General features: G+C 40.2%; 1 protein-coding gene and 1 non-coding gene across 7 annotated transcripts in view; one reads left to right on the plus strand and one right to left on the minus strand.

Annotated features, from left to right (window-relative positions):
- The first annotated feature begins 6,634 nt into the window (after positions 1 to 6,634).
- Positions 6,635 to 6,846, plus strand: LOC112622013. The gene has a single exon (XR_003118915.1). It is a non-coding gene; the product is annotated as a small nucleolar RNA U3 (small nucleolar RNA).
- A 4,528-nt stretch (positions 6,847 to 11,374) lies between these two features.
- The window catches only part of MAP3K7CL (MAP3K7 C-terminal like), an 85,061-nt gene continuing 71,277 nt past the window's right edge, over positions 11,375 to 25,158 (minus strand). For all 6 annotated transcript variants that reach the window (XM_025379733.1, XM_025379735.1, XM_025379738.1 and 3 more), the window contains one exon: positions 11,375 to 12,546. In XM_025379733.1, coding sequence (XP_025235518.1) covers positions 12,366 to 12,546 — 181 coding nt within the window. In that variant the 3' untranslated portion in view covers positions 11,375 to 12,365. The remainder of the gene's footprint in view (positions 12,547 to 25,158) is intronic.

Genomic DNA, 25,158 nt, shown 5'->3' on the forward strand with positions numbered 1-25,158 from the left:
CACAAATTATGTAGTTGGTCTTGCTGCTAAGTAAAACTTTCTTAAGTTTAGTAACCAATTAAAAGTCAAAAGTAAATGTTTATTCAACTTTCTACCTAATGATTACTTTGATGTCCTAACAATAGCAAACCAGACTGAGGCTCCATACTCCCATGCTCTCCCTGCACATGGAAAGAACAGTTGGCAAGAGATGGCTGAGCAATAACCATCAAGAGCTTTGGATAAGCGGTTCTTGTACAGAACTTGAGAAGAGAGGCAAGTTCCTATCATCAGTTCTTATAAGAGCTTGGATAGCTGCTTCTGAAATCAAGGACTAGACCTCTTATATTACAGTGACATTACCACTAGACTGAAAATCCCCAATCTAGGAGCTGAGGAAGGTAATTTGGCACTATTGTCAAAACTTTTCTTTATCATCCTTCACCCTTGACTCTGTCTAGTATAAGAAAAAGGAAATGCCAACAATTTGGGAGTTTATTACTTGCTGTACAAAAGTAATCACCATTACTCCAGGGATTAAGGTAGACCAAATAGCCTGTTTCCATGTTTTGCGCATGTGCGCGCGCACACACACACAATCATATAAACACAAACATGTATCAATGGACAAAGTGCTATTTATAGAGATATTGTATTTAAAATAATCTGGATAGATAGTAAAAATGAAGGAATTTGGAAATGATTAGTATCTTTCATAAGCTTTCATCTGAGAGGACAGAGGAAGGCACTATACTCAATTTGATAAATGGAAGACCTAAACTGCTAAAATGACAATACTCTTGATCAGCTCCTGAAATAAAATACTGCACCAGCATTACTGCTGACTCACAACTGCCCTGAATGACTTGAACTCCACTCCTGCAGCAAAGTCTTTTAGCTCCACTCCCATACATTTCACCCTGTATACTCACTCTTTCTTCCATACTAAGGTCCAGACAATAGGATTGTGTTAGTCAGTGTTGTCCAGAGAAACAGAACCAACAGATAGAGAGGTGACTGATGACTGACTGATATAGATAGATAGATTAGATAGATAGGTAGGTAGGTAGGTAGGTAGGTAGATAGATAGATAGATAGATAGATAGTTATCAATATATAACAAGGAATTGACTCATGAGATTATGAAGGCTGACAAGTACCAAAATCTGCAGCCAGCAAGCAGGAGACCTAGAAGAGCCATGGTGTAGTTCCAATGCAAAGACCAGCAGGCGCAAGATCCAGGAGGAGACCAGTATTTTAGTTTGGGACAGAAGGCAAGGAAGAGTCCATGTCACAGGGTCAAGGCAGTCAGGCAGGAAGAGTTCTCTCTTACTTGTAGGAGGGTCAACCTTTTGTTCTCTTCAGGTCTTCAGTAGACTGGATGAGGCCCACTCACATTAGGATGTAAAATATGCTTTTCTCAGTCTGCCAATTCAATTGTTATTCGCATCTAAAAATACTCTCACAGACACATGCAGAATACTGGTTGACCAAAAATCTGGGCATCCTGCGGCCTGGTCAAGTTAATACATAAAATTAACCATTTCAAGCATGTAACTGAAAGTATCTTGTGCCAGCTTCCAAGACAGACAGCCACCCCACTGCTTCAGCCCCTTCTTTGTTCCTTCCTCCTCCAGTTGCCTGGAACATATATGCCGCCATCTTGGACCATGAGATTAAGGAACATTGCTCAATCACGGCAAAGAAGCTTGAGGCCCTGGAGATTTTATGGAGAAGAGCCTCTATTTCAGCCCAGGACTACACATCCCAGTCTTTTGCATGAGAGAAAAGGAAACTTCCACCTTGTTTAAGTCACCATTATTTGGCAGGTTTTTGTCCGTCACAAGTAATTCTAATCCTAACTCATGTAACTCCCTTTCACCCCCCACTGCACACAACAGGGTGGAATTACAGACTGCACAATAAATTAGATAAAATACCTATGACCAGAAAGGGAGAAAATTGTGAAAAGCCCATCAACTCTACAGGGAGGGTAATTTGTATCCTCACGGTAGTATTTGCACAGTCTTTCACAACATTACTTCATTTCTTGCCAAAAATAACCTTGAGAAGCAGACAGAGCTAATGTTTTTATCCTCATTTTTCTCTCTGAATAATCTAGGATTGTCCCTGCTTAGATGATAATTTGGTTTTAATTGATTCTTCATATTAAGCTAAGCAAAACCAGTATCAAGTGAACAATGTAATAGCTTATTAAATACAATGCTATTACTTTACAAACATTTACAGAGAGCTTTAAAACATCTTTACAAATATAAATTTAGTCTTAAAGCCAGATTATGAAGTAATAGTAAAATTTCACTTTAACATGATTGACACCAAAATGACTTTTTAAAATTTAAACTGCATTTCAATGGAAACTTATGGTCACAGTGAAACAGAATATTGGGCCGTTTCTTTGTTGTGATGGTTTTTAAATAAAGCAAGGAGAAACACTATTATTGTTGTCACAATGCATGTTAGCATTAAGTCCCAGGAGAAATCCTAAAGCTGTGAGAACTATTTGACTTTCTTTTAATCCAGTGTTTTTAAAACTTCTTTGACTATGAAACAGTGTTTATCTTTGTTTGTTTGTTTGGAAATACTTAACACTTCAAACATTTGTGTTGAAAGAACAAGGTTTCAGAAATGCTATACCATATTCAAATTCTAATTCTAATATCTTTAGTGAGAAGGAATTACCGTATCTATAAAAATACAGGTTGCCCAGTTAAAACTGAATTTCAAATGAACAACTCTTTAAGCATAAGTATATCCTGAGCAATATTTGGGATATAATTATACTTAAAGAATTGTTGTTCTTTATATCCCAAATATTGCATGGGATATACTTATACTAAAAAAAAAAGTTTGTCTAACTTCTGAAATTCAATTTTAACTGGGTGCCTGTCTTTTCTCTGGCAACCCTACTGCCTTAGTCCATTTTGTCCTGCTATGATAGAATACATGAGACTGGGTAATTTACAAAGGAAAGAAGTGTATTTAGTCCACGGTTCTACAGGGTGGGAAGTTCAAAAGTATGGCCATGGCTTCTGGTGAGAGTGTTCTTCTGTGTCGTAACATTGCAGGACAGAGAAGGTCAAAGGGGAAGCAGACAAGTGAGAAGAGAGAGGATCAAACAAGAACAGGAACCTTGCTTTATAATAACTCACACTTTAGGGAACTAATCCATTCCCACAAGAACTAATGCAGTCTCATGAGAGCAAGAACCCACTACCTAGAAAACTGCATTATTCATAAGGCCATGCCCCTGGCCCAAACACCTCCCACTAGGCCCCGCCTCTCAACACCACCATATTCATGATCGAATTTCAACATGAGTTTTGGTGGGGACAGACAAGCCATATCCATAGGACCTACCTTTGATCCATTCCTAGGGACAAACAGTTGCTAGTCCTTCTGATTCAGATTTCCAGACATTTAATGGGGCTTTACTAGACAAGATCCCATTATTAACATCACAGGCCTGGCCAGGTGCGGTCGTTCACACCTGTAATCCCAACACTTTGGGAGGTCGAGGTGGGTGGATCATCTGAGGTCAGGAGTTCAAGACCAGCCTGGCCAACATGGTGAAACCCCATCTCTACTAGAAAAAAATACAAAAAATTATCTGGGCGTGATGGTGCACGCCTGTAATCCCAGCTACTAGGGAGGCTAAGGCAGGAGAATTGCTTGGACCCAGGAGGTTGCAGTGAGCCACCACTGCGCCAGTGCATTCCAACCTGGGTGACAGAGAAAGACTCCATCTCCAAAAAAAAAAAAGTCACCGACCTGGCCATCCTGCTTTCTTTTCTGAAGCATTTCCATCTCTTTCGTTTGTTCATGGTCTGTACCCAACACTATCCATGTTCCCCTGCAGATCCATTCTCCACCCTTTCACTCTGCTCTGTACTCTGAAAGACTGGTTGTATGGACCCCAGCAACCAAGCTCCCTTGTTCTCTGGTTTGTACTTGGGCTTGGCCAGTGGGAGCCACCAGGAGAGGATGGAAGGACAGAAGGAGAGAGAAATTTTCTGCTAAGCCCTAGGTCAGCTGTGGCCCAGCTCCCTCACCAAAATACAAGTTTGTGAGGATGTCAGTGGTCCTTTGCTTGCCCTTGAAAGCCTAGGGAAGAATTCCTGAAGTAGTCACCCCAAGGACCTCATCAACCCTTCTTATTTCCCTTAACTCTTCCTCTAACTTTATAATAATCCCTTCATTACTTTCTCTTTTTATCACCCCTTCTTAAGGGTGCTCCTCTTTCCTCCCAAGATCCTGACTAATACAGCGTAAGACTGAGATGCAGGGTAAATGGAGATTCCCTACTTGAACCTTAATCCTGAATCTCAAACTCACACCTAGTTTTGACAAACAGTCCTACTTGGGGAGTTTTAACACTTGACTAATAATAAAGAGGTCGTTCGATTCCCATTTCTAGATAGGCTACTTAAAGATCAACAAAAGCCATTCAGTAGGCTTAATATAAACTATTGTTATTACCAGCACTTGTGTTATTTGGAGGTGGGAGTCAGCATACTTAAGTGCTGTTGACACTTACCTCTCTCTACTTTATAGAAAAGGAGATCATATAACCAAATCCGTATTTGCCCGCAGATCACAGTGACTCTATGGTGAGCCTTGTGTCTTGCTGTCTTTTGTTTCTCGTTTTTTGGGTTTCTTTGCCTGGGATCTGAGATCTGACCAGCACGTTCATACTGTTAGTTTCCAGCACTCACAAATCCCTAAGATTTATTTGGCAAACTAGATGTTGTCAGAATACTTAGGGTGAGATACAATAACCATTTAAATGATAAACAGAAACAAACAAAAAAGAATCCATCCTAACTTACCCAGGACCAATTTCTTGCTGTTATTTTCCCAGCTATTTTTAAATAATCAAATCACTGTAGTATCTATGGCATTTTAGAGATTGCAAGGTCTGTGAGTCATATCCTTATTTACAGGAATGATGGGAGAAAGTCAGCTTGTTCAGCATTTACTCCATTTATGAGAAATGTGCAGGCAAAGAAGAAGCTGGGGGAAATGCTGTTTCGTGTATCATTTCACCTTGTCCTACAATCTCTTTCCCTTCCACTTTTCAGGACTCAGACCTGAGAGAACAGTCACTGCCCAGACATGTTCAGTGACAGATACAACAGTAAAATATTTTGCAAAAGCAAATTCCTCCTCTTTTGCTGTAGAAAAGCTTGGTTTCTCCTTCATACACACTGAGTCCTTCTGCTCATAAGGCTGGTCCTAAACGCCTTAATCCAAAAGCAGCCAATAAGAAGTTTTTAAAAGTCCATCTCCTTAGGGAAAAACTTTGTTTTCCAGTTTGTGTGACTCAGATCATCAGCGCATGGTCCTTGTCACAGCCCTAGTCATCTACGTGTCAGCACCGCCCCTTTTATCTCTGTCTTCAGCACTGCCTGAGAAGTACACACAAACGACCGAGCAGAGACATTTTCCAAGTTTCAGAGAAAAATGAAAAGATACGATTTTAACACTGGAACTGAATACTCTCTTAAGCATGAATTTTTCTTCTAAGGAGGATTTGTTTGTAATTATGAGAAATTAAGGAATATATTCCCAGTGAATTAAAACATAGGAGATTAGAACTGGAAGGGTATTCAGGGAATCTAGAAGTTCATGCTATCTGCTTTGTGAGTGATTTCATCTCTCACTTTGTACATTTCCTTTTCTATGTTCATGTTTGATGCGAGCTGCATTCCCAGCTCCGATTATTCTCATTCTTTAAAAATAAGAGGCGCTGGGCGCGATGGCTCATGCTTGTAATCCCAGCACTTTGGGAGGCCGAGGCGAGCGGATCACCAGAGGTGGGGAGTCCAAGACCAGACTGACCAACATGGAGAAACCCCGTCTCCACTAAAACTACAACAAACTAACTGGGCATGGTGGTGTGTGTCTGTAATCCCAGCTACTCGGGAGGCTGAGGCAGGAGAATTGCTTGAACCCGGGAGGGGGAGGTTGCAGTGAGCTGAGAACGTGCCATTGCACTCCAGCCTGCGCGACAGAGGGAGACTCCATCTCAAATTAAAAAAATAAAAAATAAAAAAATAATAATGATAGGCCAGGTGTGGTGGCTCATGCCTATAATTCCAGCACTTTGGAAGGATAAGGTGGGAGGATTGCTTGAGCCCAGGAGTTCAAGACCAGCCTGGGCCAACAAAGTGAGACCCCCATCTTTACAAAATATTTTTTAAAATAACTGGGCCTGGTGGTGCATTCCTGCAATCTGAGCTACTTGGGAGGATAGCTAGAGCCCAGGAGGTCGAGGCTGCAGAGAACCGGGATCACACGACTGCATTCCAGCCTGGGTGACAGAGCAAGGCCCTGTCTCAATAGATAGATAAATAAATAAATAAAACGGAGAGGTGAAAAATACGGTTTTAAGAGTTCTGTTTAAGAGTATTCTGTTCCCATATGGAGTTTGTCAGCTCTAAAGCGGTAAAAAACAAGACGGATTGTAGACATTTTCATAAAAAGCAGGATTATTTGGTGTCACCCAATTAAATATGTTAATGGTCACAGCGGAGGCCGACTCAATCTGCCTTTTATTCTGCCAAGCTATTTGATACTGCTGAGGGCTTACCTATTTCCTGAGGAGAAAAATAGTCATTAAAATGACCTTACAAAGACAATGCTTGCAGGGATCATTTCTATAGCCCACTGCTACAGAAGTTTCCCTGAACATGTGGAACACCAGAAACCACAGGCGGCCGCGCGGCGCTCTCCGGAGGCTGACACTGGCTCTGGGTGCTGCTTCACTGCAACTCCATTTGCCATTGAGAACCGTTTCGCTCTTCCTCTGGGAAAGTAAGAGAGAGAGGATGCAGTCTGAGGGGGTTCCCTTCTTGTAATACAAAATAATAACAACCATTGAGGACATCGCAAGTAAAATGTGTGTAACAACCCCATTTAAACAACCCTATCATCTTTCTACTATCGGTCTACCCAAATATGTATAGTATGAATAACCCTAGATAGCACTCTAATCAACTTAAGTTAGGTAACTTAGAAAACCCTTTTTTTTTTTTTTCCTTTTGAGACTGAGTCTTACTCTGTCCTGCCCAGGCTGAAGTGCAGCGGCGTGATCTCGACTCACTGCAACCTCCACCTCCTGGGTTCAAGTGATTCTCCCATCTCAGTCTCCCAAGTAGCTGGAATTACAGGCACACCACCATGCCCGGCTACATTTTTTTTAGTAGAGATGAGGTTTCACCATATTGGCCAGGCTGGTCTCAAACTCCTGACCTCAGGTGATCTGTGCACCTTGGCCTCATGAAGTGCTGGGATTACAGGTGTGAGCCACTGTGCCCAGCCAGAAAACTCTTAAAACATGCTATCCTATCAAAAAACATGTTACCCCTGTAATATGCTTAAAATTCTCCAATGGCTTCTCTTTGCTTTTAGGCCAACATTCTTAATGTGATCTTCAAGTTCTTGCCCTATTCTACAACTGTACCTTATACTACATTCTCCCTACCACTTCATGCTCAGCCATCCTGGCCTTCCTTCAGGTCTCTGAGCATGCCCCAGGGCCTTTGCACGTGTTTTCACTCTGTCTACATTGTCTTCCTCCACCTGCCTTCTTTGCCTCTTTAGTTCTTACTCATCCATTAGATCTTAGCTCAGTAGACACTACATTAAGAAGCCATCCCAGACTCCCTCATCTCAGTAAGATTCCGTGTTTGTTTGTTTGTTTGTTTGAGATGAAGTTTCACTGTTTTTGCCCAGGCTGGAGTGCAATGGCGTGATCTCGGCTCACTGCAACCTCTGCCTCCCGGGTTCAACTGATTCTGCCTCAGCCTCCCAAGTAGCTGGGATTACAGGCCCACCACCACGCCCGGCTAATTTTTGTATATTTAGTAGAGACAGGGTTTCACCATGTTGGCCAGGCTGGTCTTGAACTCCTGACCTCAGGTGATCCACCTGCCTCAGCCTCCCAAAGTGCTGGGATTACAGATGTGAGCCACTGCGCCCAGCAAGATTCTGTTTTTAAGGTGCATTCATCAACTACATTTTGTCACTTATCTCACTTATGTGGTTGTCTTCATTATCTCTTGCTGCAAAACAAATCACCCCAAACTTAGCAGCTTAAAACCAGTAGTATTGCCTCAAAGTTCCTGAGAATCGGGAACCAGGGGCAGTTTAGCTGGGTGGTTCTGACTCAGAGACTTTCATGAGGCTGCACTCAAGATGTCAGCCAGACTGCACGTTTGAAGTCTTGCCTGGGACTGGCAGGTCTCCTTCCAAGTTCACTTATGTGGCTGTTGGCCGAAGGTGTCAGTTCCTTACCCTGTGGGCTTCTCCATGGCAGCGGGCTCACCCCAGGGCAAGTGATCCAAGAGAGAGCAGGTGGGAAGGAAGCTCCAATGTCTTTCATGACCTGGACTCAGAAGTCACATGTTGTCACTGCTGCTTTACTCCATTTGTCAAAAACATGTCTTTAAGTCCAACTGACATTAAAGGGGAGAGAAATGAGGTTCTACCTCTTATGGGAATTTTTTGATATGTTTTAAAACTACCCCATTTGGGTATTTAGATAAATAGCTACCTCGCTTGCTAGACTAAGGGTTCCTTGAGAACCCAATAGAACCCTTGTTTCTAGTGTTCACTTTTGTGTCCCTGGTATCTTCCAGGATGCCTGGCAGAGTGTGGACATTCAATAAATATTGACTATATGAATTAATGAATGAATGAAACTTTGCACTTGAATCCCAGCTCTGAGAACTTTCTACAAATTATACATTAGTTTCCAGTTTTGGAGAAAAGGAATAATCACAGCTGTCTCTCGGGTGGTTAAAATAATACAGCCTGTACAAAGCACCTAGTATAGTCTGGCACAGAAGGGGGCCGTTCTTTCTCTTCCTCTTCCTTGCCTCAATCACACGTGCAATCCATCCGAAGCCCTGCGGAGCCTACTTTCCCTTATGTCTTTCCCATCCCTCTTAGTCTGTTACTCCCTTTCAATTGCTGCTGCTCTTAGACTTGCCTTGCACATGCTTTTCTATTAGCCTTCTATCAGTTGCCTGTGCCTCTATTCTCTGTCTGGTGCAATCCATCCCTAAATGTGCTAGGACCACATCATCTTTGTCATTTTTACATCTTCTATTGCTGTTGCTCTGCCCCACACTAGCTAAGTGTACAATAAATTTTTGTTGAATCGAATTTCAGTTCCACATCTCTTTTATTTAGTTCCTTACTTGCACTGAGTTAATCATACACTCAAACCCAGGTACCAGGATGAGATAGAGATACATGCCCTGCCCATACCAAAGGTCATAAATTTTCTAGCTACGTGTAGCCACATTCTTTTCATGTCTACACAAAAGAAATGGCCCATAAATGGCAAATTCTTTAGTAGAGCGATTACAGAACATAATGTGAGTTACATTTTCTCTTAATTCTATCTCTAAAGCAAGCACCTTCATCCTAATACTATACTACTACTAACACCATAATACTTCTGTGCTCATTTTTATGCTCTATAATATTGTCATTATTGCTAATAGCAAGAATATCGCAAATATAATTGAAGATAGAAAATTCTTAAATGGTCTGCATTATATAGATAATATGCACTGGTAAATAAGATTAGTGGAAATTTGTCAAATTAATGAAAAAAAAAGACAGATAACATAAGAAATTCCACCTTCTGACATAAGATTTCTCTGACATGCTACAAAAGCAGATGATATTTTCATGTTCCAATGAATAAAAATCTGCTTAAAATATATACACCTAGGGAAATGCTTGCTTTTGAGTCACAAACATATATCTTTTGGAAACAGTAAAAAGGCAAGCTAACACCAGCAAAAATAAGAAAACTATCAGTGACTCCTTAATGTAATAATAGTTGTGCTCAAATATTTTTACTTTGTTAAACTATTTTCATTCTGGTAAAGCAAAGAGATTTTGGAGCCATATTTCCCGGCTTCCCATTTTCTAGAAGGGACTGTGACTGCTTGAATTCTGTAAATATATGCAACTGTCTTCAGATGAGCAGCGTCCAAAAACTAATCTTATGTTAAAGATGAGTAATTTACCTTTCTTCCTCCCATTCTGCTAACTTTGTATTTGTATTAACTTAGTGAACAAATCCTCCCTTATACTGGTGTTTATTAGCGTTATACTAAAAAGAAGAGGCAGGTTACTGAAACAGCAGGTTCTTCCAGAACAACACCTTTGGTCAAATGTTAAAGCAGCATAAGGGTGAATAGGCTCACATAACCTGAAAACTTTGAGGTCTATCAAAAAGCTTCATTTCACAAATGAGGAAATTGAAGAACAACATGCATAAGGGCCTCCCAGCTCTGCACCACGTGGCAAAAAACTTGTGGCCCTGCACCGTGCCTCCCTTCACATTTGACCAAACTGTCCCGAGACTTGTCTATCCCAGAGCACATCAATCTCAGCACTATTGTCACATTGAGGTGTACAACTCTTTGTTGCAGGTGCTGTTCTGGGCAGGATGGTTAGCAGTATCCTGGACTCGGTCCTCTAGATACCGGTAGCACCCCCTCATGCTAGCTCTGGCAACAAAAACTTTTTTCCAGACACTGTCAAAGGTCCCCTGGGGGCAAAATCACCTCGTCTGAAAACCACTGGTTTATCTGAGGTCATCCTGTTTTAATGAATTATTCCTTTTTTCTGTTTTTTGGGCAAGTATCGCAAGATACAAATGCATCACATTCAGTATTGAAGCTCTGAGTTATTTATATGAGAAATCACAGTCTTTCTAAGAAATGGGACTTTAGGCCAGGTACGGTGGCTCACGCCTGGAGTCCCAACACTTTGGGAGGCCGAGGTGGGCAGATCATCCAAGATCAGGAGTTCGAGACCAGCCTGGCCAACATCGTGAAACCCCATCTCTACCACAAATACAAAAATTAGCCAGGCGTGGTGGCGGGCACCCATAATCCCAGCTAATTGGGAGGCTGAGGCAGGAGAATCGCTTGAACCTGGGAGGCAGAGGTTGCAGTGAGCTGAGATCTTGCCACTGCATTCCAGCCTGGGCAACAGAGCGAGACTCCATGAAAGAAAGAAAGAAAAGAATGAAAAGAAAGAAGGAAGGAAGGAAGGAAGGAAGGAAGGAAGGAAGGAAGGAAGGAAGGGAGGGAGGNGAAGGAAGGAAGGAAGGAAGGAAGGAAGGAAGGAAGGAAGGAAGGAAGGAAGGAAGGGAGGGAGGGAGGGACGGACGGAGGGAGGGAGGGAGGGAGGGACGGAGGGAAGGAAGGAAGGAAGGAAGAAATGGAACTTCGCTTCTTTTTTTTGGTATATGCAAATACAGCTAAGAACCAGTTTCGGACCAGGGCTAGGTCATCCCAACATCTAGCACAAAGGAGGTGAAGAAAAGAGCAAACAAGAAACCGTCAGTTTTGATCCATGTTTAATGAAAAAGAAGTTACATGAATAGAAATGGACATAAAACAAAGAATTCAATTTGAGAAAATGTGGTGATAGGTAGAACAAGGAGAAATCGTTTTAATTCTGAATTTACTCGCATATTCCTATTAGCTGTTACTGATCTAAAACATCTCCTTAAATCCAAAACAATAGTTACAAGTTCACTGATGTTTTCATGGGCACTCACCCAAATAATGTCCAAACAATCTTTTTCCATGTCCCCCCTCCCCCCAGAACACACACAGGCAAAGGCAGAGATGTTTACTGTAAGGTCACATGGCATGAAGCAAATGCAACCTTATCTGTCTATTATTACAACAGCTAGTTAGCATTGGCAAATGTGCTTTGGTTACAAACACAGTTTCTGCTAATAATTTCACGAAGAAGCTTTTAGGATATGTGACCATTTATTCTTAGTACAATCAATCATTGAAGAATAAAAATCAGAGTATAAAAGCTTATACTCTGGTGAATATAAATACATGCAGAGAAGTTTCTGAGAGTTTAAATTTGAGCATATTTGAAATATTAAAGGCATGAAATTTTAAAAATTCACATGTGAAACTACAGTGAACATGTTACGGGTTTGTTGCGTGGCTTAACTCTGCTCAGCCCATGATGCTTAGCTGGGTCAGTCAATATTCTATTTTTATCGTTTTCTACCCTGTTGTACGGCATGATCATATCTTCCTAAAAAAGAAAAAAATATGTATCTTTGGAAAAGAATTCTGATCTCCAAAAACATGTACTGGTAATAGTTTCACATTAATGATCTCATTTAAAATATCCCTTCTCTCAAGCTAGAAGCTGGCAAGCAGTAAATTCATCATAGACAGTTGCCATGTGGGTAATACAGAGAAGCAATAGATCTGACTCATTATTCGTTTAAAATAAAAATCTTTTGGCCAGCACAGGGCAGTCATCAACCTCGTATGCTCACACTGAAAAATTGAAAGTTAGGATGAGCCCTGCCTCTTCTGATACTGTATTCGAAGTTTCTCCAGTTGTTCCACACATTGAGACTGGGCCAACCTCAACGTCCGATTCTCCTCCGTCAGAGCCTCGAATTCCCGAACCAGCTCAGCAGCATCCACCTTCTCCTTTTCCGCCTGATCCAACTTGGCAATGAGCTCCTTCCTGAAGATTCAGGGTACAAGGCAGGAAGAAGCACAGAATTCAACGCAAACAAATTAAATTACTCAGTAATAGCATGACGGAAGTAGAATGATTCATTCTGTTCTTCTGAATTGTTTCCCATCTCTACTTGCCTCCAACGACTTTCATTTGTCCAGCTTTGCAAGTTTTATGTCCCATTTATTCTAGCATCTCTACTAGACACTTCCAAAATACTAACTATACACCAAAAGTCCTATAGGTTAATAGTCAAAAACATGATCATTTTAAGAATACAAAAAAAATTGTAAAAATAATAATTTAGAAAAAAATCTGTGTATAATTTTTCATAATTTAAGATGCTGCCTATTGTCCCATAGGGAGGACAACTATAGTTTTCTCCCGGCTGAGTCTTTGTCCCCCAAATTCGTTGTTATCTTCCTTTGTTTCCTATATCGGAGTTGAACAAATCTCCAATAGACTACTTTGAACTACAGAATCCCAACTCTGTCCTTGTAGATATTACCTCCTATGTCTTTCCCTAATCCTTACACACATGTTGCAGCCCAAATTAACAAACCAATGTGTCCACATTTGATGCTGGCCTGACTCTAAAATTGAGGAAGCAGGCTGAAGGTACTCTAGGAAAACTGTAATGACAACACTTTAAAGAAACTCAGTTCTTAGTTAATATTTGTAAATAATTCATTGATGTAAATACACACAAAAAGGAACTAAAAGGCTGGGCACAGCGGTTCATGTCTGTAATCCCAGCACTTTGAGAGACCTAGGCAGACGGATTGCTTGAGTCCCGGAGTTTGAGACCATCCTTGGCAACATAGCGAGACACCGTCTCTACAAAAAATTAGGAAATCAGCTGGGTATGATGGCTGACAACCGTAGTTCCAGCTACTCGGGAGGCTGTGGCAGGAGGATCACTTGAGCCTGGGAGGTTGAGGCTGCAGTGAGCTATAATTGTGCCACTATACTCCAGCCTGGGCAAAAGAGTGAGATCCTGTCTCAAAAAAGTAAATAAATAAGCAAAGTAATGAGTTAAAGATCTTCAGTCCGTGTGTAGATTTAATAAACATGACAACCCAAAGGATACCAGGTCTGTCTCCCGTATGGAGGTCAGGTAATCCTAACCTAGACAAAATCTAACTGAATTCTCCTTTGCCTCATATTTCTTCCTCCTCTGTAGGGCAAAAAACAGTTGGTAAATGTTCAGACACAGAGTTTTCTAGATGGGTTTTCCAAAGGGAAGGTTTTGCACTGCTGGTGTTAACGTTAGATGACTGTAGGTTGTACTGAAAGCTTTATTAGATTTTTGAATTAAATTAAATAAATGTGTATTTTTAAATACAAACCAACACATCTAACCCATGACTTCAAAGATCTTATGCCCTAAAAGGAGGCTAATTAGAAGAAGATCTACGTAAAGATGACTCACAAAAAAAGTTGGAGTCAATAATAATGTAGATGTGGAAGTATCTGGAAGTTACTTCATGATCATTCACAGAAGTTGTACCCAAATGACCAAAGCTTGGGACACACTGCCACCAGTCTCAGTCCCAAGCCTTCTCCTCCTAGGCTCCCCCTACCCTGCAAAGCTCCTGAGGTTTTACGGTTGTGTTCCTAGGAAATGGTTTTGAACCCTTGTTTTAAAGTAGTAATAACATTGCCTTAGCATAAAATACATGCAAATACTATCTTCCTTACATTCTTTCATCACTACAGTTGGCCACATTTCTAAAAGCCTCTCCTCTTCCTTCTTCCACTGATCAGATACTGATCTGACACAACATAATATGAAAAGAAGAAAGGAAAGTACATACATTCCCGAAAAGCAATAATATTCAAGTTTATATTGGAAATAGGCCTGTGGCCACTGGGAACAAGGGGCAGTGGGGGTTGCTCATCAAAACACAGCCTGTAATGTTTCAATAATCCAGAGCTAGAAAACAGCCTGACCATCTCATTCAATTGGGTTTCCAAACATGTTTTATTATAGAATACTATTAGTTAAAAAAAAAAATTGAACACAAACCCAGACTACTTCTACATATATCTGCATATTCATTCATAAATTATATACCTGCCAATATATTACATACATTATAAAGCATACCCAAATATGGATATATAACAGGATAAGACTGGATGCTAAACCTAGGGGGTGAAAGTCTGATGAGGAACAAAATATTTACATAACCTCAGCGTATCCCACAAATTACTTAATTGAAAAGTGAAATCAGTGACAAAAAATGGAAGGCCACTTTCATCAAATGACCAAAGTTGACACTGCTAGTCATGAGATAATGGATATCACACGCACTGTGAAACACACATCATTTCTGTGGTATTCCTGCCAAAAATGTACAATCTATATCTAATCATACAGACAAAATTAAATTCAGGGAAATTCTACAAAATTGCTAACCTGTATCTTAAAAAATGTTAAGAACTCCTCCGTATTTAAAGAAACCAAAAACAAATGACAAGACAGGCAATGTGCTATTCTGAACTGAAAAAAAAGTTTTGAAGAACATTATTGGGAAACTGATGTAATTTGAATATGAACTGTGAATTACATAATAATACTGTATCAATGCTAAATTTCTTGATTTTAATTATTATACCATGGTTAAAAGAGAGAATGCTATTGTTTCAGAATATACTTATTGAAGTGTTTAGGGCAATGTGGAACATGATGGTGTGTGTAAGTACGCATATGTATATACACACATATATGCATACGCATACATATATGTATTTGCACACATGTATACATACACATATGTATATATGCGTGTGTGTGTATATGAGAGACAGGGAGAGAGAAAGAAAGGAAACCCCAGTACTGTCATGAGGAAGAATAAGGCACAACTGGGGAAAGTTTTAGTAACTGTTGAATCCAGTAAAGGATATATGGGAATGTGTTTTTTTGTTTTGTTCTGTTTTTGTTTCTTTTTTTTTGAGATGGAGTCTAGGTCTGTCACCCAGGCCGGAGTGCAGTGGTGTGATCTCGGCTCACTGCAACCTCTGCCTCCTGGGATCAAGCGATTCTCCTGCCTCAGCCTCCCAAGTAGCTGGGACCGCAGGTGTGTGCCACCACGCTTGGCTCATTTTTGTATTTTTAGTATAGACGGGGTTTTACCACGTTGGCTGGGCTGGTCCTGACCTCAGGTGATCTGCCTGCCTCAGCCTCCCAAAGTACTGGGTTTATAGGCGTGAGCCACTGTGCCCAGCCAGGAGTTCTTTATACTACTTTTGCAATTTTTCTCTAGGTTTGAAACTATCAAAATGCAGTTATCCTGAAAAAAAGACAAGGAGTAAATAAGGACAAAAGTTCTAGTATTTTCTTCCTGCGCCCAGTGGCCTGCCTTGGATACCCACTTTGGTGTCCACTGAGCAAAACCAGACATTAGAAAGTGTCCAATCAGGGAAAACTGGAAGATAATGTACATCACTGATACACATATAAACAAAGTTCCTTCGGGCTCTTACTGATTTTTAAATCTTCCACACTATTTAGAATAGAATAGGCTCGCAATAAATACTTACTGAATAAATAATTGAAGAAAAATGTAACTCAGAGATAAATACAGTAATTTATGTTTTAAAAATGAGGAAATAGAAACTGAAAGTGTTCCATTTAATGGAAAAAGTCACACAGCTAATAAGAAAGAGCCAGAAATCAAGCCTATCTTCTGATTAAATGTTTAGTTTTGTGTCCCTAAGCATAGCTTAGGTAGTAAATGTCAATAATTAAATATTGATTAGTAAAATTCCTCATGTAATTATTTTTAAAACATTAATGAGTAAAACCTATTTAAAAAAAAAAAAAAAAGAGGCCAGGCTCAGAGGCTCACACCTGTAATCCCAGCACTTTGAGAGGCCGAGGCGGGTGGATCACTTGAGGTCAGGAGTTTGAGACCAGCCTGGCCAACATGGTGAAACCCTGTGTCTAATGAAAATACAAAAATTAGCCAGGCATGGTGGTGTGTGCCTGTAATTCCAGCTACTCGGGAGGCTGAGGTAGGAGAATCGCTGGAACCTGGGAGGTGGAGATGCAGTGAGCCGAGATCGCATCGCTGTACTCCTGCCTGGGCAACAGAGTGAGACTCCATCTCAAAAAAAAGAAAAAGAAAAAGAAAAAAGAGAGAGAGAGACATGCTTTAAATCCCCTATCCATCAAACAGATCATCTATTCCGGTTCTATTTTTCCCTTCAAATTGCTTGTGTCGTATAAATGATTTAGGTGGAGATAGAGTTTTGCTTTCAAATCACGGTCTGGGAGGTGGTGCTAATGGGGATAACAATGGCTATTTCCCTGGCTCCTATCTAACCTCATGTAAAACTCCTGAAGCTACCTGTCATTAATTTTGACTGACGGAGGTAATAAATCACAAAATCATAGATTTTTACAATTTGAAAGAATAGTCTAAATTGTCTGGTCTGATCTTCTTGCATTGGAGAAAGTCAATAATAATTTCTTCTTTACTGGAACCCAGAAGACTCAGTGGATATGTTTCCAAATTAGTTTCATGTATTTGATAAGCAATTATACAGACATCCAATGAAAACTGTCACAACGTCTGTTGCTTCCTGTCCAGGACCTATTTATATAGACATATTTATGCTCATCCATTAGCAATTCATAATTAAACCTCGGCACATCAAGCTACAAAAACAATCTTATAAATAGATGATCTGAAGAACAAATCAATATTTATTATAGGCTAGAATGTGGTTCTGCCTTTGATGTATTGGTTCTATTTGTATCGTTTCCTTGAATGTAATGTAATATGGGGGTAGAAGACAATAGTTAGAGAGACCGTATTTCTGCAGCCACGAATCTGTAACATAGCTTTCCACATGATGCCATTCAATAGCCTAAAAGGTCATAACTTTGGAGTTCACCACAGTTCATCTGTTGTCCCCATCCTAAGCCACATGCCTGGAAAGGTTTTTAGTTGCTAAAACAAACAGGGGAAGAGAAAGTCCAAGTGAATTGGTTAAGAAAACTTTCAAACTTTGTGGAAATTAATTCCAAAATTAAGGAGATTCTTTATGTTGCAGGAGTCTGAGATGTGGATTCATCACTGGAAGAAATATTTCTCTGTGCTAAGGAGACCACTGCTAGGGATCTTGGCACTGTCAAAGTCAACTAAGGACTTTTATTTGGGAAAGGCAAAATTCTAGACAGTTTGGCCCCAGTGAGCTCAAGAATTTGGGGCAATAATATAATAAAATATCTTTATCATAGGGAGAATTTTATTTTTAAATAGGGATTTAGACTGTACTGTTGGTGGATCTTGAGAGATTTATGTCCAAGTAAAAGCATTCATACACAGGAGAGAAGGAGTCAGTGCCTCAAGATGACAGAAAGGATGCCAAAGTCGACCTTCATTTTATCCAGGTGGAGGAATAATAAATGATATTGAACTGAGATTTCCAAAGCTCAGTCTAGACTATGTTGTTGAAGCCACACAAATGCTTAATGCATGAACAAATGTACTAATATCTATTGGGAAGCAAAGGGCAATAGGCACCCTTGCAGGAGGAAGTCAGACTTGCTCCAAAGCAGGATTTCTCATCCTTGGTACAACTGACATTGTGGGCCAGGCAATTCTTTGTTGTTGGGCACTACGTATACACTGGCATTGTAGGAAGTCTAGCAGTAACCTTAGCCTCTACTCACTAGATGTCAATAGCAAACCCACCCTCACCCCCAGTCATTCCAGCCAAAAATATCTCTAAGTATTGCCAATGTAGGGTGGGGCAGGTGTGGAGAATTTCCCGGTGAAGAACCACCGCTCTAAAGGAAATGGAGATTCCCACTATCAATCACCCTAAAAAGAATTAATCCTGGGACAGGAAGAAAGTGGACGGCAAAAGGTCTCCTCACTCTGCTTCCCCAGACATTGGATTGAAGCCTCTTTCCTCAGCAAGGGAAACCTACTTAAAGGAGCTCTCACTGAGAAGAGTAAATACGCTGTCCCTTTTAACGCACCTAATGCCTAAGGTTGCAATTTTTTGAATTGGAAAAATCAGACCTTGGCAATGACCTTGAGCAGTAAGATATAAATGACTCGCACATTTAGTGTTCCAATAATGGAACACTAGGCATAAGTTTAATATAGTTTCGGGCAGAAAATCAGGTGTAGAAATCCTTGGGAATGAAATACCCATTAAATGACTGGGCTGCACGTAATTATGCGGTGTAAAATACCCAAATCATTATGATTGGGGCATTAACAGAAAGCGTAATCTCACAGCCTGATGGCATCTGGGATATTGAAATTTCACAAAAAACTAAATACTAAAATGAAAGAATACCTTTGGCTACATCTCTGTCTCCATAAACAAAGTAAAGAACTGAGGTGGTCCTTTACTCTTCTACTCATTTGCTCAGCAAGTATTTATTGAAAGTCTGTTACAAGCCAGCCACCGTCTTCTATTCTTGGTCAGTCTTGGGAAGCGCATCTCCACAGCTGGAAAATGAACTCAAATCTCATATCTTACCCAGAAGGCATCTTACTCGTATCAGACGTCGTAGGAAAGAGAAGATAGAACTTGTCTCCACATTACTATATATCCTGCAAACACTCGTGGAGAAATATCTCCATGTACCTTATATTTATGATAATGAAAATGTAATTTCTGGAGGCTGAGTAAATATTTAAGAAAAATATCTTAGGTATATAAAAGTGAGGTTTGGTTTTCAGTGTCACCTTCCTGTGGAATCCTTTTTCAAAGAAAGTCACACCCTGAAGGGATGCAAATAAAACAGATAAAATTGGTCCTTCTCTGGTTGATCTGGGTACAGTCCCCTGCCTGACACGCTCTCCCTCCTGAATCTGTGAGGGACTCCTCAGAATACACTTTAAAAGCTTCTGCCTTTGGGAATATCCTTAAGAAATAAATGCTTCTGGTTAAACATTTTTTAAAAAGTTAAAATCTCCTGTTATTAGAAATCTCAGATAAATATCATGACAAAAAACAAATCAAAATTGCACTAATTTTAGTTTATGCCTTTGCAAATTACATATGCACCCTTTTGCCCCATCCTGATATGTTCCCCTAGATGAGCTGTTACTCCCCAATCATCATTTTATACTTTTTAAAAAGACATGAGAATATAAGTCACACATTGATTTTGATGGCCTCATATGAAAACCCCTTTCTAACATTTTGCCTGAACACACTAAAATTACGTAACATTTTTCACCTCAGAAACAAAAAGACAACCAAATTAAAAAACAGGCAAAAGATCTTTAGAGTTATTTCTCCAAGAAGACATAGAAACGGCCAATGAAGCACAGGAGAACCCGTGCAACATCATTAGCCATCAGACAACTGTAAATCAAACCACAATGGCACATTGTTTCACACCCACTAGAGATGGCTAGAATCTAAAAGGCACAGGAAGTGTTGGCAAAGATGTGGAAAAATTGGAACCTTGATACACTGCTGGCAAGAATATAAAATGTCAACCCCTTTGAAAACAGTCTGGCAGTTTCTCAAAAGGTTACACATGGAGTTATCATATAAGCCAACAATTCTACTGCTAGGAACCTATTCAAGAGAATTGAAAACATATGTCTACCTCAAAAATTGCACACAAAGGTTCATAGCAGCATTATTCACGATAGCCAAGAAGTGCAAACCAACCCATTAAATGTCCATTAGCCTATAAAAGAATAAAATATTGTATATTCATACAATGGAATATTATTCAGCAATAAAAGAATAAAGTACTGATGCATGATACAATGTGGGTGAACCTTAAAAACATTATGCTAAGTGAAAAAAGCCAATCCCAAAAGATTGCATATTATATGATTCCATTTGTATGAAATGTCCAGAATAAGCAAATCCATAGAGACAGAAAGTAGATTATTGTTTGCCAAAGTCCAGAAATCAAGGGTCAATGGGGAGTAACTGCCAAAGGGTGCCAGATTTATTTCTGCAGTGAAGGAAATGTTGTAAAGTTGGTGATGGTTGCACAACTTTGTGAATATACTGAAAACCACCGAATTGTAATAGCCAGGATATAGGATCAACCTAAGTGTCCAAGTGTCCATCAGTAGAAGAATAGATTTTTTTAATGTGATATATCTATACAATGGAATACTATTCAGCCATTTTAAAAAATGAAATCTTGTCATTTGCAACAACATGGATGAACCTGGAGGACATTATGTTAAATGAAATAAGCCAGGCACAGAAGGACAAAGACCACACGATCTCACTTCTATGTGGAATCTTAAAAAGTTGATCTGATCTCATTGATGTAGAGAGTAGAATAGTGATTACCAGAGGCTGGGGAGGGTGGTAGGGAGAGGGGCATGGGATGGGGTTATTCAATGGGTACACAGTTACAGTTAAACAGGAGGAATAACGTCTGATATTCTCCTGTACAGTAGGGTGACTGTAGTTAACAATGATGTACACTTCAAAACAGCTAAAAGAGAAGATTTTGAATGTTCTCATCACAAAGAAATGACAAATGTTCGAGGTGATGAATATGCTAATCACACTGGTTTGATCATTACACAATGTATGAAAACATTACACTCGACCCCATAACTAAGTACAAGTACTACGTGTCAATTAAAAACAAAATAAAACTGGCCAGGTGCATGGCTCACGCCTCTAATTCCAGCACTTTAGGAGGCTGATCACTTGAGGCCAGGAGTTTGAGAGCAGCCTGGCCAACATGGTGAAACCCTGACTCTACTAAAAATATAAAAATTAGCCCAGAGATGGGACACACACCTGTAATCCTAGCTACTCAGGGGGCTGAGGTGGGAGGATCGCTTGAACCTGGGAGGCAGAGGTTGCAGTGAGCCAAGATGGCACCACTGCACTCCAGCCTGGGAGACTGAGCAAGACTGTCTCAGAAAAATAAAATAAAATAAAATAGTTTATAAAAAATACATAACATGAGGATGCAAAGACATAAGGATGATACAATTGACTTTAGGGACTCGGGAAAGGGTGGGAGAGGGGTGAGGAATAAAAGACTACACATTGGGTGGCAGGTGCACCAAAATCTCAGAAATCATCACTAAAGAACTTACTCATGTAACCAATCACCACCTGTGCCCCAAAAACATATCGATAAAAAAAATCAAAATGAATACATAAAACATTCTTCAATCTGACTTTTCTGAGAGTCTGTCTCTTTTTCTGACATTTAAGTTAATCTTCTAAACACCAAAGTACCCAATACAATATTTCATACCAAAAAAAAAATAAATAAATAAGTGGTTTCTCTACTGGACAAGATAAAATGCTTTATCTGGAACAAAGCAAACTTTACAGTTGATTGTAGTTTAATAATATACTTTAAAATTTTTCTGTCAAACAATTTGGTAATAAATTTCATTTTTTAATTTTTTTTCTAAATTTGGTGATAGATTTCAAAAGCCATAAAATGTCTATATCTCACTTCGATGAGTTTCATATTACATACACAAAAAGCTATGTATGTTGTAGAAAAATGCTTATAATATTTACAGAAAAAAAATCATTTTATACATTCCATGTTAGTATATATGCAATTATATTAAAATGTCTCTTCACATGCAAAAGGCCTCGAAATAATTAGATTAAAATGATGCAGTTCTTTAAAGATATCAGAATTCCTGGTAATTTTTCAAAGCTTTCAAGAAAGTCTTTCCCATCTTTTTTTACACTGAGAAGAAAAAAAATCAGTAAAAATATAACAAACCTCTCATACATCATTGGTCACAAGCCAGAAGTCATTCTTTAAATTGGATTCAGCCAATGCTGAGTTTATAATCCTAGAAAATGTTTGACTCTCTTTCTCCATCCAACAGATATGATTTAAAATAACAGTTTCAGCAACTCTTCTCATCATGCCTCTTCAAATTCTCTCAAACTGGATCCAGGGAGACCTCCTCTGGAGATGAGAGAGAAGTTCAGTTTGGAGTTCAAACCTTAAGCAGTGTCTGAATGACTCCAATAAAGAAAAACTCTCTCTTAAAATACCTTAGTTAGCGTCTCTTTGCATCTAGCTTATGCCAGCCAAGGTAGAGGCAACACAATCAGCTACACTTTATGAAATGATAGGAAAGAAATTCTCAACAGAATCATCAAAAAATGGAGAGCTAACTACTTGGGTGAAATTCATTTGGCCCAATATATCTTGCTTGAAAATAAAGACTGTTCAGGAAAAGATCTGTCTGAAAATGAATTTCCACTTCAGTAAAGTCTTTTTTTTTTTTTTTTTTTTGAGACGGAGTCTCGCTCTGTCGCCCAGGCGGGAGTGCAGTGGCCGGATCTCAGCTCACTGCAAGCTCCGCCTCCCGGGTTTACGCCATTCTCCTGCCTCAGCCTCCCGAGTAGCTGGGACTACAGGGGCCCGCCACCTCGCCCGGCTAGTTTTTTGTATTTTTTAGTAGAGACGGGGTTTCACTGGGTTAGCCAGGATGGTCTCGATCTCCTGACCTTGTGATCCACCCGTCTCGGCCTCCCAAAGTGCTAGGATTACAGGCTTGAGCCACCGCGCCCGGCCTCAGTAAAGTCTTAACAAAAATAACAATCATTAATAATCCTAGGAAAACCAAGCTCTTGTATTTATAAATATAAGATATTACCATATTTCCCAATTTAACAATTTATCCTAGCTGTTTTTTTTTGGTTTTTTTTTGTTTTTTTTGTTTTTTTGAGATGGAGTCTCACACTGTCGCCTGGGCTGGAGTGCAATGGTGTGATCTAGGCTCACTGCAACCTCCACCTCCCGGGTTCGAGCAATTTTCCTCCTAGCAGTCCTTCATTGCTGATATTGACTCTGTAATACCAGCACTTTGGGTGGCTGAGGTGGAAGGATTGCTGTAGGTCAGGAGTTTGAGACCAGCCTGGGCAACATAGCAAGACACCATCTCTTTAAAAAAAATTTTTAATTAACTGGGCATGCTTGCATGCGCCTGTGGTCCCAGCTATTCAGAAGGCTGAGGTAGGAGAGTTGCTTGAGCTCAGGAGGTTGAGGCTGCAGTGAGCTATGATTGCAGCACTGCACTCCAGCCTGGGTGACAGGGCAAGCCTTTGTCTCAAAAAAAAACAAAAAAAGGAAGAAAGAGCCCTGGTAGGTTAGGCCAAGAGCTTGGTGTGAACAGGGGCTTAGTGACTGGAGGACCCACCTCCTGCCCCGGGAGAAGTGAGGAGGCCAATGTAGCTGAAGTTGAGATATGAGATTGGAAGTTCTACAGAGGTTCCAAGGCATCCCCAGGTAGGTCTTGAAATCTATGCCCAGAACTGGCTGTCATTTTCTAGCAACAAGAAACCCTAGGCAGGGAAACTAGTTACAATATTGCATCAACCGAGATCTCAAGTAATAAGTCCCAAGCCCAAATGGTAGAAGTGAGAATGAAGAAAAAGGAACTAGAAACTTTATGAAAAAGAAAAAATATATATAATGAAAGAATTTGGCCTTGGCCCTATATCTAGCCAATTATTTAGGGAGAAACTTCAAGTACTTTGGGGAAGGGAACAAGATGAGTTCTACAGAAACACACACAGGCATATCAGTAATTAACGAGGGGGTCTGGCCCACTTGTGTGTGGTCTGGAAGTTTGTATAAAATACCTCCACTAGCCTGCTAGCCATGTTATTTCTAGAAGTTGACTTTTCATTTTTTATTTTTTACTTTTATTTTTTTGAGACAGAGTCTCACTCCGTCACCCAGGCTGGAATGCAGTGGCATGATCTCTGCTCACTGCAACCTCCGCCTACTGGGTTCAAGCAGCTCACCGCAACCTCCGCCTACTGGATTCAAGCAATTCTCGTGACTCAGCTTCCTGAGTGGCTGGGATTACAGGCGTGTGCTACCTACCACTTTCAACTAATTTTTTGGTATTTTTAGTAGAGATGGGGTTTCACCATGTTGGCCAGGCTGGTCTCGAACTCCTGACCTCAGGTGATCCGCCTGCCTTGCCTCCCAAAGTGCTGGGATTACAGGTGTGAGCCTCTGTTCCTGGTCCCTTTTTTCATTTTAATATTGTTGTAGTGGTACCCAGAGTTATCATTGCTTTCAATGCAAACAGCAAGGATGTGTTTCAAACATTAGATAGGAGTCACTCTCATGTCATTATCCTACCATATCTTTTTTTTTTTTTTTGAGATGGAGTTTTGCTCTTACTGCCCAGGCTGGAGTGCAATGTTGCAATCTCAGCTCACTGTAACCTCCACCTCCTGGGTTCAGGTGATTCTCCTGCCTCAGCCTCCCAAGTAGCTGGGATTACATGCACCTGCCACCACACTGGGCTAACTTTTGTATTTTTAGTAGAGACAGGGTTTTGCCATGTTGGCCAGGCTGGTCTCGAACTCCTGACGTCAGGTGATCTACCTGCCTCAGCCTCCCAAAGTGCTGGGATTACAGGTGTGAGTCACCGCGTCTGGTCCTACCATATTTTTTTTAATGCAACATAAAAAAACTTACAGAGCATGTAATTTAGGGGATGAGTATTGCATTTCCAAAAAAAGAAAAAAAGCTACACATAAATTTAATTTAAATAACAAAGTCCTCCAGTACCTTCAGTCTGAAGAGTTTACAAATAGAGACATAATTACTGGAGATTTTTCTATCATACCACCACACTTCAC

Source organism: Theropithecus gelada, chromosome 3 (assembly GCF_003255815.1).
Source record: "Theropithecus gelada isolate Dixy chromosome 3, Tgel_1.0, whole genome shotgun sequence".
Classification (NCBI taxonomy): domain Eukaryota; kingdom Metazoa; phylum Chordata; class Mammalia; order Primates; family Cercopithecidae; genus Theropithecus; species Theropithecus gelada.